Raw genomic sequence first — 18,063 nt, forward strand, 5'->3', positions numbered from 1 at the left:
GTGCTTGGCCTCGATCTGACTGAAAGTTGAAAGATAATCAACTTTGTGGGGTGTTCAGGGCATATCATGACATCAGCTCGTGGCAATGGCAGGACTGCAGTATATAACATTACCATAAAGAAGCTTTGCTATTCAGTTGAGGTTCTGCATGAACAGCTAGATGCTGACCATCAGACCTGCTGGGGTGAAAATGACTCCGGATGGCAGTGAAATACAATATACTGAAGAAAAATTGGTGTAAACGGAAGTTTCGCATATGATGATTTCCCAGTCAGAGCCCTTTACTACCCACACCAAGTCCACCCCGACTGATGTTATCATTATATTGTAAACAGGATATGTTCATTAGTAATCTGTTCCCATAAAGTTGATATTTTCATCTCAGGTTATTTACCAGTATAATGACAAACACCACATGTTTTTGTTCTAAAAAAAATCTTTCTCCGCTCCGTAAATGGTTGCTCCACTCACGTTGTTATTGTAAACCAGTTGCTTCCCCCAACTTCCTGGCATTAATGAGTAGCGTATCGCAAGCAGCTTTATTTTGAAATTGTGTGCAGAAATACTATGAGCCATCTCACAGACACTGATATAAAATGACAGCTCCCGGAGATCAAAGAGGTAGCATCAAAATACATATGGTATAAACCTCTGATAAGTTTACATCCAGCCTTTCAGTAAGAAGAACTGGAAAAAGGAAAAACAGGAGAAAGTGAGGCAGAGAAAGACCGAGACAAGAAGAAATAGAAACAGATCAAATCTTTTAAAGTCTTTGATCAAGCAGCTGTTGCACGGGGTAAGAGACTATAGGACCGCAGCATGCTATGCAACCATTCAGAACTCATACAAACTTTATTAGGTCCCTCCTCTAAAAAATAAACGATCCTTGGATAGATAAATTATGGTAGATATGATAGATAATTATAAATTATGAATACGTTGTAATTAAAACTGGGTACTGAATCTCAGAACCAAAATGTATCTGTATCATTAAGTATTAAAAATACAGTCTTGTTTACATTTACTTCAATAATTTACTTTCTCTAAATCAGGAATCTTCTAGGTTGACTTTATTTGAGCTCATTGAGCAGCTTGCCGAGTTTTGTAAAGTTAAAAAAGGGGTTAAAAATTGTCATATTATGTATGATATAGAAAATTTTAAAATACCAATTCCTAGGTGAAACTGCATTTAAATGAAACTGTATCTAATAATGTCAATAACAAATTTAGTGAGCAGTGTGGAATTTATTTATGTGTTATTAAAAAAAAAGAAATTTATAACAAAAGGCAGACTTGAGGAGATTTCACAACCACATAAATGGGGTTACAATATAAGATAAAAAGTGAGTCTCTGACTCTAAACATGGAAAGTATTAGCAGCTAATAAAGCCTTGAAATAGTTGAATTAGCTAGTTGAACAGCTTCACTGAATTGCCTGGTGGGAGCCCTTGGCCTGAATATTCAGTAACTCAACTAGAAATCAATGCCATGTGAGGACCTCTGGGGCAAAACAGAGTGTGTTGTTAACACACATAGCCCTCTTATAGATCCTCCTAAACACCAGCGTGCTGTTTTGTTCTGTAGGTACTTAGGAAACAAGTGTGTGCAGTGCCAATGTGCAGATGATCAGAGCAGCTGGGACCACTGTATAGTGACAGTAAGTTCCTTAAGCAGGACCAATATGCTTCATAGAAGTCTGGTATGTGAAGGCGCGTACGAGGTCTTTACACACAGTGATGCTGTCAAACAGAGCGGGAGGACATGCATAAGCAAACAAGTGGGTGACACATGATGGTTAATGGCGACATTCCCTCTGATCTCCACTCCAGGCTTTCATCTGATTCATAACTGGATACACATTTGATCATCATGGCAACAAGAGGAGTCTCTGAGTCACCCAGACGTCACATATATCAAAGATAAACCTTGAACTACATTAGGAGTGAATGATTTCCAAAATGCCACACAAATTCCCCAGCACAGTTCAGCTTCAATCACTTCCAAATGACTCAGCAGAGCTAAAGATATCAATTGAACCTATCAGAGCTGGAGTTGAGATGGATTCCTGGCATGTAGAAATGTTAGTTATTTCTGTTTAGTCTTGACACATTTTTAGCAGGAATGAGATTTTAATTAACCCAAGAAAATTCTTTGGCCAAAAACATTGCATACTTTAGCTGGACTCCCCCTCTCCCACTCCTCATAAGTGCTCTCTAAACCTCTATTTCATAAGTCTTTAAGTTTTATATTCCAAAAAAACTATTTGATCTGACTTACCCACACTATTAATCATTAAAGCCTCTAATAAATACAGAGCCTAACTTATATATGCACAAAGGCACAGCACACATACATGCACACCACACAGAGCTGCCTACCAGCGAGCTGTTTGCCCATGTTCTCCAGCTCTTTAGAAAATAGGGAGTCACCCAGTAGCAGGCCTGTCTGCCCGACAGAGCTCCCACCTCTCTGAGCCTTCAGATCAGCCTCCCAGACAGCCTGACGCTAGTTAGAGAGGGGAACAGAAAAGAGAGAAAGTCACATTAGACGAAAGAACCTTCAATTAACTCTTTATATAATTTTCAGCCATTGCTGGAAATATCTGAGCCATATCTGCCGGAAAAAAGGGGCAATTATTATTTTATGGGCTTTAGAAAAACACAAGAAACCACAGCAAGCGCAGATGAAAGCGTAGAACATGCAGTGCACTCTGTTTGGTGTATGCGGGACGCTAGACTGTCAGTAGCGGTTCAAGACATTTTTGTATAACCATCAGTAAAATCTATAGGAGCTTGTATGCACACTAGTATGCCTGACAGCAGCACATCTTGCACCAGCAGTTAAGGAACAGTAAATCAGCCATATTGGATAGTTGAAGAAGAGCACACACCATTCGTATTATACAAAAATAAGATGATCATATTCCAAATCATAGGAAAGAAAATAAATTCTACAATGGCAGATTGGATCACTTATGGTATAGGGGTTGCTTTGGCTCATATTGTTCCTACCTCTTCCTGGCCAAGTGTATGCTTTGGAAAGGGACCTGTTAGAGAGACTCAGGTTGCCAAGTCCTGTAATGGCAGCACGCCTAATCCTCCGATTTATTCCTTTGATGGGACACAAGTGGCCAGATGATCCGTTAAGCTAGTGGACCATGCAGACACAAGCTTCAAGCACAGGTGAGACATAAAATCTGTCAGCCATAATTCCACCTCCTGTAAGTTTGGTTTACACTAGATAAGTTATGATACCTCAGATGCCAGCACTTACATCATTTGATGTGCTAAGCTCTTAATAAGAGACAGAGTTGACTTGACAGAGTGTTGACACATAGTAAGGGTCTGGGAGATCTGGAGATATACATACAGTGCAGTCTTCCAACAAGATATAAAGACAAACATGGGTTATAACAGGCTACTTATTTTATGATTTTCATTTTGAAGAAGTCTGTTTCCAAAGAAGAGGTAGGATGAAAAACAAGTGAAGCTGCTGTCCTCAGATAAAATGATGATTCCCATGGTCTATGGCATTGATCTTTGTACATATACATCTCTTATACATGAGACATTCTGTGGCAGCAGAACCACAACACCACAAGCCAATCCTTAATTACAGTCCTCATAAAGCAGCAAGGCGGGTTGAACATTACAACTGAATCTCCAACTTTATTTCTTTCTCTTTGGTGGTATCCCCCCAAATCCAACAGCGTGACATCATTGTGTCCCTCTCTCCCTCTGGGTCTTCTCAGCTCTGGCAAACAAGGCCACCAACAGATTCCTAGTTTAAGTTTCTCAGATGCATTCACATATGTTTTATTATACTATAAGTCACATTATAATATGTTACAGCTATAAATCTTTTCACCTTAGTAATATTAAAGGGTCCACTGGGCACACATTGGTATCTTAAGAAAGCTCAGAAGGACAGTTGATACATGGAGATTTACCCTTATCAGTCATGTCAACTTAACAGCTTAACATTTGCATTGCCCCTGCCCTCAAGCTCCTCTGTCCACCAAAGGAAAGACTAAAATGTAATCAGGACTATATATCCTGGAGACTGCAGTCCGGACGTTAATGCTGGTGGTGCTGTACAGGCCCATGGCCGGGAAAAACAGGATACACTGAGTCTGCAAGTAATTTACCTCTCTAGATAACATCAATAAATAAACAGACATTACAATCAAAAGATGAAGGTTAATTCATCAAGTTTGGTAAAGGCATACAAATTTAAAGTCAGATGGAAGACGTCAACATGTACAGTGCATCATCATAGTGCATATTAAAAAGTCATGTACAGCAAGGCTCTACACAACAGATAGGGGCAAAAAAACAAACAAAACAATGGACTTGATTACAAACTAAGTGAACAATGAAGTGATGAAAAGTGATTTTCCTTCCACAATGTTTAAAGCAACTATTGTCCTTATCAGCAACAATGTACAAGATGAGTGCAAATGAGAACCTTTTTTCCTTTGTTTGGATGCTTAGATTGGATGCTTTAATCTGCACAGACAAAGAGATGAAAAGGAATGCCTTTTCATCGCCAAACTAAAGACCGGCTATGGTTTTCCAATGACTTACGAGTATATTAATGTCAGTGGCGCAAAGCCCCAGTTGTATAATCTCCCTCCCAGTATGACAAAACTAAAAGACCTAAAAGAGAACAGGGGAAAACCCCTCTGGTGATGCTTCTGCCCAACTAACAAACAAGGGTCTCGGTTCTTGCCAAATTGATTCCATGTTGAAAGCACATAAGACAGAAAGAGAGAGGATGGAAGTCTAGAGTTAAACATTTTATAGTCTGCATGTGTGCAGCTATACGTGTGTGGTCAACAGTAATAATCACCACAATCTTGGGTTTGGTCCAACATTGCCCTCCGAGCAACAAGAACTGTTCGGGATGTGTGCACGCAGTCACAGACATCAAAATGTGATGTTTGAGCCTACAATCTGGCTTTGCAAAGCACAATTGATGGACTTTCTTCTTGTGGTCAGGCAGAGTAGCATAGGGACTAATACTCACACATACACACACACACACACACACACACACACACACACACACACACACACACCCCACATAACACAGCCACCCACAGGAACATGTATACAACAACACAGACACAGGTGAGCAGCATTCCTTTCCGATTTTTCTGCTTGGGCTTCACTGTACACCTGTTTTTGTCTATATATGGTCAATGATTTCAGTCCCTGTTACTTGCAGCAGCCATTTTACCAATAGCTATGCATGCCTCTTAAAAAGAGTAAGCTTGTCCCTTTGGTTCTATGACTCATGTAATACTACAGCACCTTTCTCTAGCACTGAGGATGATTATAAATGTGCACTTTAAATTTTGTATGACTACCACTTCATTTAAGCAAAGTTTACGCTCAATTATGTAAATCTCAAAACCATCCAAAATGTGAAAATCAGACGCAATGACCAACGGCAGCCCAGCAAAGGACAGTTTAACCAAACATAAAAGTTTTTGGTTTTACTGCTTACCAACTCTGAAAACATGCAGGGAGAGATTTTCTTGTTCAAATACATCAGACAGACAGGAATTATGTATATATTTCATTGTCTGTCTTTCCTGTCACATTCCTCTTAAATCATCCAATGAGTTGATCCACTACATTTGACTATAAGAAACAAGAGCTACTGTATGTAACATCTGATTTTGCAGGTGTTGGCCTATATACAGTAGCTTGCATAGCCATGCGAGGCTACGGGATACAAGGACAAACACTTAACTTTTAATGAGCTCCTGTTGTTTTGGCTCACAGCAGAATCACCTAATGGATTTTATGGACTGTATACAGGACTCACCGGCCCAACCACTGAGTTAGCACGGCCAAAAGCAAACAAGATATTGACAATAACACAGATTTTTTTTTAAGCACTAGCAACGACAGGTTCTATGATATACTGTCTATCCCTTGGTAACCGAAGAACAACAAACAGAGAAAATGAAATAAGTATTGTGCCAATAGGAGTGCAAATGCAGGAAATCATAATGTTAGTTGATGTAGCAGCTAGATTGGAATTATAACCTTGAAGATAAACATAGGCAATTCTGATGCTAGTCTGCGGCAACAATCACATTAACAAACAATGTTGTTACAGACCAAAAGCCTTGGTGCCAAACAGTGCATTTACATGATCATTAATTTTCCAAATATGTGTTTATAGTAAAATAGTGTAAAGTTCTAATAGTCTAACCTTCTCACTGAATTAATTATTGGGGTTTTACCTTAATAGTGTCCCAAATATACTTATAGGTGTATTAAACTAATAGTTCTTCGCACCTCTTAGTGGCACTGCTAAGGGAAGGTTTCTGTTCCTTATTATTTTTTTTGTTTGGGGGGTGAGCAAGATACTAGTTACACTACCTCAACTGTGGGACCCATGGTCTGTTCTCGTTTGTTTGCGTCTGTTTTTTCATTTGATGGTTCATGTGCTTTGCCCTTTTGTTTCCTTGTATTGTGTTTTTTTATTGTTAAATTCTGAAAAGTCCACTTAAAGCAATATATGCTTCACAATAAAAACATTTCCATTATGTAGTCTCTCATCCTAAAAAAGGCAGGACATCATCTTTTCATACCAGAATGCATTGGTTAAAGCTGACACCAGCTAGCTCCCATTTTTTCATATTTATGATATGGGCTTGTTGTTGTAAATGGGATATGGTGTTTACATAAAATATTTGAAAAGAAATATAAATGAACCATTAACACACTCTGTAGTTGCATGTGATAACAAACAAAACTGGACAAATCTCTGATTTTAGAGCATAGCTCTCATGCAGAGGATAACCATGCATGTGTAACTGTGGAGGTGCGGGGAGCAGACTGGTGCCAAATATAATAAAAAAAACATACAGTAAATAGTTTGAAATTCTGCCAAAATCCCCCTGGAAACCAAAATACACCATCACAACATCCTTGCCTTGTATCATACATGTAGCATTGCATCACACTAATTATCTTATTTCTACCATACAAATGAACAGTTTCCCCCTGACAGATTTTATGATGGTAACACCCATATAACTCAGAGCTAAATTTGATTAAAACATATCACTTAACACTTACAAAGGAAACTTTAAAAGAATTATTTAGGAAATTTACTCTGGCGATTGCTTTAGGAAAGTATTTGTTTTTATGGGGCAATTATCACCTAAAGGAGCTGGCAAAGGCAGGGGGCCTGTCGGACTAATAATGATAACCATTAACAGTGTTTACTTTCCAACATCATCAACGTTTTACTGGCCAAACCAGGGCAATGTACAGTGCAAGGCATACTCCATTTAACAAAGAAATGTGCTAATTAAAACCTAGAATTACACACATCGTTTCTTTAACATTAAGTCCAACAAGTGAAGAAACAATTAGACACCTTTCAACCAATCCAAAGAACACTTGTGTTCAAAATATATGTAACTAAGAAAGTACTGCAGCATGAGATATATTATATAATAGGTTAATTTATAAAAGGACACACAATCATCTACAGAGGTTTTTATCATACTGTATGACTTTAACCGTAAGCTCATAAAAGCATTTTTTTTCCATAATGCTTAGTGATTGTGGCCCACAAGCCCCTGAAGCACCAGTTAAACTAACAAGCCATTACAAATTGCATGTGCCTTTCAAAGACAGCCAAACATAAGCAATTAAACACAAAACAACCGCATTAGCTACAGTAGATGACAGGAGACATTTGCACTTGCGGCTTCCATATGGGACACATTAGTACCTTGTTCTTAAGTGTGCCAGACAGGGTAACCTATGGAGATGTGGTGTAAGGGGAGAGATGGAGTGCTCAGTCCCCAGTTATTAGCAGCTACAAAATAAAGGCTCCATCTATGTGTGAAGATCAGCAGTGAAGAGGACATTAGATTTAACTGTAAGTTAAATCATTAATCTTAAATCTTTGACTTAGATGTTACTCAGTTATAAAATTCACACTGTCTATCATCTGGACAATCCTTAGTTTTTCACTTGAAACATTTAAGAAAATTAGTATAACAAAGGCAGTTTGATGTTCTTAGGTGCACGGTTTCTCTAATTTCTGGATAGTGGCTTATGTTTTGGCCTAATCCATCAAAAATCCGGCTTTGATTCAATGGGGCCTTCAGTCTCTAAAGGTCTGCTCCCAGTTAGTCTGGAGCCTCTCTGCATCTGCTCCACACACGGAGCAATGCCTTGGCTCCAAACCCCTTTCTTTCTTAAAAAAAAAAAAAGCCGTAAAAAGCCTTGTCTAACACTTAGATTGGGCAATTATAAAAAAAAGGTACTGGCTTTTTTGGGGGGGGTAATTATATAAAAAGTCCCAGCGTCTTAGCTGACCGCTTTATTAACAGCATGTGAGTGTCTGCCTGTGCCTGAGTCTGGTGTGTACCACATTAGGCCTCTATAGATTTCTTCCCCTGGAGCAAGTAAGGTTATCACGCAACGCTCCTATTGAACGCAACTGTGTGTACTCCTATAACCCACTAATATTTAGATCTATTGTATAAAAACTCTAAATCAGCCTCAATTGGCGTTGTGTCACAAGATATTCTTTTCATTTATACCTTTCAGATCGCAGACAAAAGCCCTGAGAGGCAAGCAAAGTGATACAGGGAGGTTTCTAATTGGGATATCACTATCAACTGTTGTGTAAGCTTAAATGCCCACACAAAGATGGATTAGTTTTGCCTAGGTCTTGTCCTATTAACGAAGGGCTTGGGGTGGTTTTGGCTCAATCTCGGACAATAGAGGCTGAGGAGGAGAGAGCGACGTGGTAATTGATGGCTGTAAAGTGATCTTAATTGTTTGGGGATGGATGTAGGGAATACACTTACAGAGGCTGACACTTGAGACAAGGACTCGCATTCCTGCAGCCGTCCCGCCACTGTGTCCACCCCGGGCAATGGAGCTGCTCCAGACGACACACGAAGAGAAGGACAGAGCCAAGCGTGAGACCACAAGAATGTAAAAGCTGGTTACTTTAAATTTGAGCTGTGTAGTGCAACTTACAGGAGATGTCAGGTACAGCTTGTTCAGATATGTGAGGCCTGTGCTCCTCTTCAGATCTGGTGTCTGATAGACTGTCCCCCTGCAACCTAGAGAAACACATACACAACACTGTCAACAATCGCATTCGAGTGCGTTTAAATAATCTCTGAAATCAGCATTTTTTCCACTGCAACCCTGCAATGCATGTTTGGAAATTGAATGCCAGATAACGAAAAGACAAGCAAGTCTCTATCGGTCTGAGGTGATGAGACAAAGAGGAAGTGTTTAGTGAGTTTGTGATCTCTTTTCCTGCAAAATCTGGGGTGATACCAATAAAAAAAAAAAGAGAGAACATGGAGGTTTGTTTTGAGGCACAAATCTCTTCAGTTCTTCATTGCAGCTTCCCACTGGAAAAGAATCTGAAATGGTCCTTAGTTTGTTGATATGAAAGCACAGTAATGCATTCACAGACACATGGTGCAAGGATATAATTGTACACAGCTCACTTGTTTCAGAGGCAACTTCACTCTGCTTACTGAAAAAGCAAAACTGAAAAACCGGTGCACAGATTCTGTTTCTCCTTGCATCATTCGTTTACTGTTCTTAATCATAATGTGTTCTAAGCCCCTATAGCTTTTTTTCCCCCCCAAGATATCTGTTTGGACTGAACTGGAAGCGGGTCTGAGAGATCTGGATGTCTGTTAGGTACAAATAGACTTAAGTTTCCCTGCGATGGGAAAGTATAGGTGTGTGTATGTGGGTGAAAGACAAACAGCGATTGAAATGTCTTTTCAGTGGGAAGATTAACATGTTACTCGTGACTTTTCACTGCATTTATACTCTTCTGCAAACTCATTCGCACATCAGTACAGAATTAAACACAGCATTTATTTTTCTAAAGCATAGTTTTAACGACCGTAAATCATACAACATATTATCTGTAATTACACACTACTTTAGCTCCAAATGCTTTCACTGCATGTTATTTTCATGTCATTGGTGCAACCATTAGCTGAAGACAAAGGAAAGCAATCCATACGCCTTCATGGCACGGCTGCATTCCGCCACGGCCGCAGGGCCTCTTGGTTTTTATCTCTACCATGAGGGTAAAAGCAGAGCACAGCTTTTTAAAAGTGTGCTCTATTTATTTCCTTCTTTATACATCCTTCTCCTTGTCTCTCATTCTCTTTAATGGTCTTTATAAGACCATTAAAAAGCACCCAAGATGACTATCACAAGACCTTCCCATTCTCTGAACAAAAGCTGCTCATAGCCACAAGTCCTGACTACCATTCCCTCAGTACATTCCTGATATGAAAGCAATTAATTTAATGAGAAGTACAAGCCCAAAAGAGGTTTGTGGAGATCTATCCATTTCCTTGGGCCTTGGACCGCCAACTCCGCCGGACTGTGCCCAAGATCTGGAATGCGTTTGCACACAGGAGGTTTTGCGGCAGGAGCACATTGAAAGAACTGATCGGGTGCATGAAGGAGGTGGATGAAATGGTGTGACCACAGCTATAGCCCAAGAGACAGAGACATGCCCACAACACACAGGCCACACGGCACTTTACACTTCAACCAACCAGTATAGAGCCAGAGGAAGCAGTGTGTTTCCAGACCTGCCACTGCTGGTTAGGAGCCACACAGGCTGACTGGACCGAGTGGTGGTGTGGACAGTGCCTGGACAGAAGGAAACGAAAAAGGACAATGGCCTTTGTGTATGAAGGCTGTGAAAAATCTAAGTTTGGGGTCAGCCAGTTCAAAAAGAAAAGTGATACTACCATGCAAGTATTTCTTAATTATGCAATAAAGATGATATACATTATACACAGTATTTCATAATATTTCAAGCTCTTTTTAAACAAAGGGTTTTCTTATTTTAAAGATTTCACAAATTAGCTGAATGAAAATAAACTGACCCCAGTCCTGGAGTCCAAAATTGGCAAATATAATATTTTCAATAATATAATGTTTTCTTAAAATAGTTTTGTCTGTATGATGTTATTGTGTAGTTTAAGCCTGCAGTAAATAATCTACATCTTATGTACATACAGGAGCACTGCTGGAAATCGATAAATGCCTTCACGCTGTGGGTGTGAAAGTAAGCGCCACCTCTCCTTGGCTTTGGGTGGTACATGTTAAAGCCAAGTGGCTCAACAAACAGCGGGAGTGAATACTGTACTACATGCTTTTGAACAAAAATGTGTAATGCACAGAATGCTGGACCTCACATGCTGAAAAAAAGGAGCTGAAAAATGTATTTGCCTGAGGGGTGACTGGTATGTGAGGAATGAGGAACTTGGATCCGAGTTCACAGATCCATAGAGGGACAAGCAACCCTCTACTATCTTTGAGAGATTTATATAATATATAATATTATCTTGGTCATGAATTTAGAGACCTAAACTAACTGTAAAAATAACTTTAAGTTTAAAACTTCAGCCAAAGTGCAAGGTCAGATCTGTACAGTAGTACTGTCTGCAGGTGTAAAACACAAGGGCACTAACTGTCCCACATATGTTAGTGTTCTGAGGAGTCAGTTTAAAGGTTGGCCCCATATCGAGCCATATTTGAAAGGTGTTTCTGGTAATCCCATCAAGACAGAGTGCTTACACACAGAGTATAAAGCCTCTGTCAGAATTGCCCCTCTCCAAAGTTCTCCCTGACCTCTGCCTCCACTAGCTTCTGTTAACTGAGGCATTCTGTGTGTATGCATGCAAGGACATGTGTGGACAAAATATCTGTATGTGTGCATGCATGCATATATTCTGCACAACTCCTGATTTCAGAATTACGTGTCTCCAAAATAGCACAAAATACATACCATGCGTGCAACACTTTTCAAGCTTAGTGATCTGTTTATGGCCCTTACACTCACCAAAAATGACTATGAACGACCACGACTCCTTCGCCAATAAAACTTGGGAAGGATTTTGTGGTCAGGTTATAGAGGACGAAGCAAGAATTTGGACTGAACCAGAAGGAGAGAGGATGACAGAGAAGGAGAACAGATGTCTGACATTTCAGTCACGAAGAAAACTCGGCGCATGAGCCAAAAACGACTCCAGATACAGATGCTGCTTTGCTCTGCTGCTGATCCGACCCAGGGACTCTGTGATAAGCCAAAGGTATAAACTATTTGCTTCAAAAACATCCAGTCGATAAACTGCCAACAAAAAAAATGCACCAATGCCATTCATCCTCCTGTAGAACCTCTAACAACATCCCGCAGCCTGTGCATGGAGTGAAACTGATAAGCAGCGTGAATGAAAGAAGAGTAGGAAACAAACAAATTCCAGACCCCAAACAGAGGAGGCCCGTGCAGGCAGATGTATGCCTGGCGTCTCATCGAACAGATACCCTTTTATCTTTGACTGGCATCAAGGAATAGTCCTGCCCACACCTGCCTATGGTATCACACCCAACGCTCAGAAATTTGAGCTTTAGGACTGATGCTATGGACCAGGGGGTACAGGAAATGTGTCAGAAGAGAAAAGTGATAAAGAGAGAAGGTGTGATAACGGAGACAATTATCAGTGCTTGAGCTGATATGTGAAAACAAGGAACACCGGAATGCACTTCTGATTTGATATTATTCTCTGTTCTGAATGCTGAGGTATGCTACCTCTGATACAGATGCAGAGAGAGTAGGTGGGGGAGTGAAGGGTACGGCATGAGCAGAAGTCATGACTCAGGATCAGAGGTGGGTAGAGTAGCCAAAAACTGTACTCAAGTAAAAGTACTGTTACTTTGCAAAAACAAGTACTCAAGTAGAAGTAAAAATGGTCATCAAAACAACTCCTTGAGTAAGAGTACAACAGTATTTACTCTTACTTATAACAGTAGTTTGCCTTTTTTTATGTGTGCATAATTTGGTCTGCCTTCATCAGGCTACACCAATGATAGTTTGATGCAGACTGCTCGTACACTGTTAGCTTGAATATTTCCATCAGTAGTAGTGGTAGTTCTTTAGCATTTAGGTATATTACGTGTAGCTATTTATTTATTAAACATATTAGAATTAACACATCAGACACTGCTCTCTGTCAGCTCAGTGTCAGCTTAAAAAAAACTAACAAGTACAATTTACTCAAAAAAGTTACTTGAGTACATGTAACTCATTACCACCCACCTCTGCTCAGGATAAGAACAAGTTTGGATGAAGGAAAGAAAATAATCGATTACAGTAATAGCCACAACTTTCCGTTGGATAAAACTTATTTGAATTCATAATAATTTAAAGCCTTAGAGCAATAGTTTGACATTTTGGGAAATGCACTTATATACTTTCTTGCCGAGAGTTGGATAAGAAGATCGATACCACTTTCATGTCTGTCCGGTATATCGAGATACACCTTATGCTAAGCTGAACCAACCGGCTGCTGACTGTAGTCATATTTACCGGACAAACATGAGAGTGGTATCGATCCACTCATCTAACTCCCAAAAAGTCACACTATTCCTTTTAATCCCTGTAAGAACATACTGACTCTACGAGCTGTGTTGTTTAAAAAAAACAAACAAACAAAAAAAAACACACACTCTCTCTCTCCAAGGCACCAGATAAGAGTGTGGAAACATTTACCTGGCACACCTAGAGCAGATGTTGAGTGTAACTTTGGCCTGCGGTTCAAGCTGATAGGAGCTGCGTCCCTGGCTGAACTTACTGCCGGATGGAGCCAGGGCCATCACACCCTCCATCCGCAGGTCATCCAGGTCCTCTAAAGGAGGGAGGGAGCCAAAGAGACACAAGGAGAGGGGAGAAGGAGCCAAGGAACAGGGAGAGAAAACAAAGAGGGAAAGAGGACAGTCATTAATCATGCGTTGGTTTCTTCCTTTTCAATATGATGCCCAGTGATGACAGTCAGCTTAGAGCCAAAGGAGCAAACAAGCACATCACGATAAATAAACATTCTCAGCCCAGCAATGCTGCTGTGCACACTCACATACACACACACACACACACACACACAAAAACAAAGTCAGAAGAAACAAAAGTGTCACAGAGCTCTTTGTTATAGGGGCGATGTGGAAGAGTAGTCGACGACAGCGCCACATCATGGCAGCACAGAAACAGGAAGGGTACACTAACAAGCCGAGGGCGAAGGGGACAAAGAACAATGAAGTTGGCGAGGAAAAATGAGCGGTGAGAGAGAGATGGAGAGCTGGAAAGTTGGGTTACGTCTGATCTCTCCCTGTGTCCTTGACAGTGCGCACACACATAAACCCTCTTCCCTCTGACTCTCAAAAGAGGTCCGTATGCATCACACACACACCAGTATTGTTCCTCTTAACCTCTTACTCTGTTTTTCTCTGCAGCTACAACAGTTGAACACACACACAGATACAGAGATAACAGTTTTTTTTGTCCACCGTTATCCGCTCCGTATCTCTAAATACAGCTGCTCCCTGTGTGATGACATGATCTCCACATGGAAAAATTTAAAGTTTGCAGTTTGGATGTGATACAAGACTAAACAGGATCATCGGCTATCACATCAGAGTGCTACATTTTCAGCATCACAACAAAGAACGTGACACGCTTCTTAAATAGACCCTGCAGCAAAGAAAGCATACATCACGCCAATATAAAGATTTACAAAAGAACAGAATAATAATATTATATATATAATAATATTAAGTCAGTGTTTTCTGTTGCAAAGCAGAGAATTGTAACGGTTCGTTAAATATAACAGAGGATCAAAGGAGATAGACTGGATCAGCCAGACCATTTTGGTTTTGAGTGCATCCTCAAGAGATAAAACATATTGCAGTACTTTCCGTGTTATGAGAATGAATAGCAAGTGGGTGTCTTAGTTGGTTAAGTGTGCTGGTCAAGCTTTTTAAACACATGTTGAGACACAGAACATTTTGACCGGTCACCATAACAACATTTGTCCCATCCTTCCCATCAGACCAGAATCATTCAGGAGCTTTGCCAGTGAGGAGGGTCGCCTTCAGGACACACAGTATATTCTCCCCTCTCTACCATTGTTTCTGCTATTGTACATAACTGTGCAGTACCGTATGGTTCGTGTCTGTCTCTGTGTATGTGTGTGTGTCTCGAGTCATTTGAAACCAACATTGATACTTTTCACTTGGAGATCACGTTACCTGGCCCCTGGTTTGAGGAGAAAGAATGGGCCTCACACCTTGAAAGAGGAGAATGCATGACTAATCACCTGGATTAGATAAGATGACTCTTGCTCATGAGAACTCGCTCCCTCCATCCATCACCGTGGCACAGGGCCAGAAAATCTCACCTGTCTCCTTTGGGTGTCAGGAAATCATTCTGACGAGACACCTAAATGTAGTGCTTCAAGAATAGATGAATGCGCAGTCTGGATTTTCTTATGATTTCACACTGTTTCTCGTGTGTTTCAGCAATGACAGCAGTGTGGCTCTCTCTACAGCTAGCCACTTTGGTCCAGACTGCAATATTTCAACAACTATTGGTTGGATTGCCATGGAATGTGGTACATTTATGTCTGTTAGAAATGTTAGCATGTTAACATGCAAAACTGCTACATATCAGCATGTTAGCATGCTAAAGTTAGAATTCAGCTCAAAGCACTGCTGCATTAAGTACAGTCTTGCAGAGCTGCAGGCATGGCTGTAGACGCTTCTTGTTAACAGATACCACAGCGAGTGCATAAATAAGTAAATTTACCATATTTCACCTCCTCCTCTCTCTCAGCCCGGCTACTCTCTATGCAACTTTACTGCTCTTTTCTAATCACATGTAGAGCTTATCTTTATAATAACCTCATAAGAAGAACAGTGGTGAGTGACAGAGAAATTAAAGGAGTGGCAAGCATTTTTTATTATTTATTAGAATCAGATCATTTATATTATTTATTGTAGGTTGTCTTGACAGATTTCCTGTACCTACGCCGGCTTGCTCTTCTGAACAGCCCGATAGGTTAACATGAGCACCGAAATGAAGCGGGCAGCGCTTCAACCTCTTGTGTGTCTCCAGACAAAGACAATTTCACACCTAGTCTGCCCAGTAGAAAAAAATAGCGGTGACAGGAGATAAATAAGTAGAGGTAACGGAGAAACGAGAGGTCGCGAGGGAAAGAGAACAGCTCATACAGCAGTATTGATTGACAAGCCCTCAGCGCAGCTCTACTTCGTCATCCTTTCATGTTGGACTGAGGGCACACTGAACGCTGCAGTGACTCACTATCGCATCTCGAGGCACAAGTGATATTACAACACACAGAAATCTTTGACATGACGACAGAGCTGTTACTTCTCCACATTCTGTTGATCATGTTGGATAATTTTTTGAATGTTTTAAACTAAAACTCTGGCCAAACCTTACACATTGTACTTTTAACGACAATAAACTGACAAAAGTTATCATGGTGTACTCTGTAATATAGTCAGAACTACTACATGTTGTTGTCTATTGCCAAAAACTATTGGCAAAAGATCTGAATTAATATGTCTATTCATGACCTTCAATCTGGAAGTCAGGAAGTTTCTTGGTTTTCTTACAGTTAGATCGCTAACATTAGTTATGCCACTCACATGGTGTTCAGGCTGTCTGAGAATGAGTGTTGTTTCAGTGTTTCGAGGAGGACAGATACTTTCCAGTAATACCCTTAAGCAGGGCAATATTAAATGTCCCATTCATCACGGTATGCATTGGAGGGGGTGGGGACAGAGAAAGCCACCAGCAATGTGGGCAATTTACTGGTCGTGGGAACTGTTCAAGTTTGGGCCTTCACCTTTTCCTCTTTTCTCCTCGTCCATTCCCACTTCTTCCTCTTGAAACTATTTTCCCTTCTTTTGGCAACTGACTAATGCAGCATGCCAGATTTTCTCTGGGTCATAGCCTGTGATACAAATCATTACTTGACACTTGGAAACATTCAAGTGCAAGATTGCAGCTTTCATGAAATACCAAAAGAATAACTGCAACTGGCTTTGACCCCGAAAGAGAACACGACCTCAGTGTACACAGCTGCTTGTCACCTCAACTCCTGCTTTGTCTTTTGACTTGTTCCCTTAAGGTCAAGATAAAATGACACAATAACGGAGCAAGAACTCAGGAAATGTCAGAAGGAGAAAGCTAATCTCAAAAGGTCACGGAGGTAAACAAAGGCTTTTTTTCCTCTCGAGTGCATCCCACACAGAACAGATTAGTCCGGGTCTGAATAAAATGTAGCAGAAGCAAACAGAGAGGGAAGTGTTACTACTTGTCTGGTTTTGTACGCTTGTTTGTGGATACGGATGAGTTAATAGAAAAAGGTTGCTACTGTACAAGTGCACTTAGCCTCCACTACCCTGGTACACTGTTGCTTCTCGCTGTCCATGTATAGGGTGCTTGGTAGCTTGCAGGTATGAAACGGTGTGACTTTATGAATTTGCCTGGATAAATGTTGGGTAAAAAAAGGTAGAATTGTCTTGAGTTGAATTGAGTTTTTTGTCTCACCGAGGCTTTAGGAGCCGGTGCAGCCCTTTATCTGTGCAACAGCAGTCTGAGTCTCAGCCATGTCACCCTTCCATGAGGCTGAATCCAACTCTGGGTAGGGAGAGGTGACAGATTTCTGTGTTGACACCACACTAAGGAGGGCCTGTGTATAGAGTGCTAAAGTGATAAATATGCGTCTCATGGGTTGGGGTTTGGGTGTTAGCATTGTAAATGACTGCTCTTAAATGCAAGCTAGTATTCTGACACATATGTTCACAATGTATCCTAGAGGCCCGAATATGACGGCAGAAATTGCTTGTTAATAGGCAAGAAAATTTGATTTTTATGGTCTCAAACAAACAAAAACAGATATTTCAGATCAGAGTGCACATTTAATTGAATTAATTAATTAAACATTTTAATGTGTAGCAGATCCTAACTACACTTTAAATGTAGTCATTGAAATTACGTTGAACCAATACATTACACAAGCTGTGTTGCAAGTTTCCAAATCATTGCTCATTCAGTGTGCAGAAGTATTCTTTTCTTCTCCGTGTCTACTTAGTCAAACACATATGACTAAGTGCATCCTCTTGACGTCCCCAATAGAACCCCCAGCATGCCTCCCAC

At 40.5% G+C, this 18,063-nt stretch overlaps 1 protein-coding gene across 1 annotated transcript in view; it reads right to left on the minus strand.

Moving 5' to 3' along the window:
* cunh8orf34 (chromosome unknown C8orf34 homolog) overlaps positions 1-18,063 on the minus strand; it is a 58,266-nt gene that overhangs the window by 8,355 nt on the left and 31,848 nt on the right. The window contains exons 8-11 of the mRNA XM_038727635.1: positions 13,597-13,732; positions 9,030-9,115; positions 8,855-8,928; positions 2,379-2,505 (exon numbers count right to left, since the gene is read on the minus strand). Coding sequence (XP_038583563.1) covers positions 2,379-2,505; positions 8,855-8,928; positions 9,030-9,115; positions 13,597-13,732 — 423 coding nt within the window. The remainder of the gene's footprint in view (positions 1-2,378; positions 2,506-8,854; positions 8,929-9,029; positions 9,116-13,596; positions 13,733-18,063) is intronic.

This window comes from Micropterus salmoides, unplaced genomic scaffold (genome assembly GCF_014851395.1).
Source record: "Micropterus salmoides isolate LMB-PRFRI ecotype aquatic unplaced genomic scaffold, ASM1485139v1 Ms_hic_scaffold_1, whole genome shotgun sequence".
In the NCBI taxonomy this organism is placed as follows: Eukaryota; Metazoa; Chordata; class Actinopteri; order Centrarchiformes; family Centrarchidae; genus Micropterus; species Micropterus salmoides.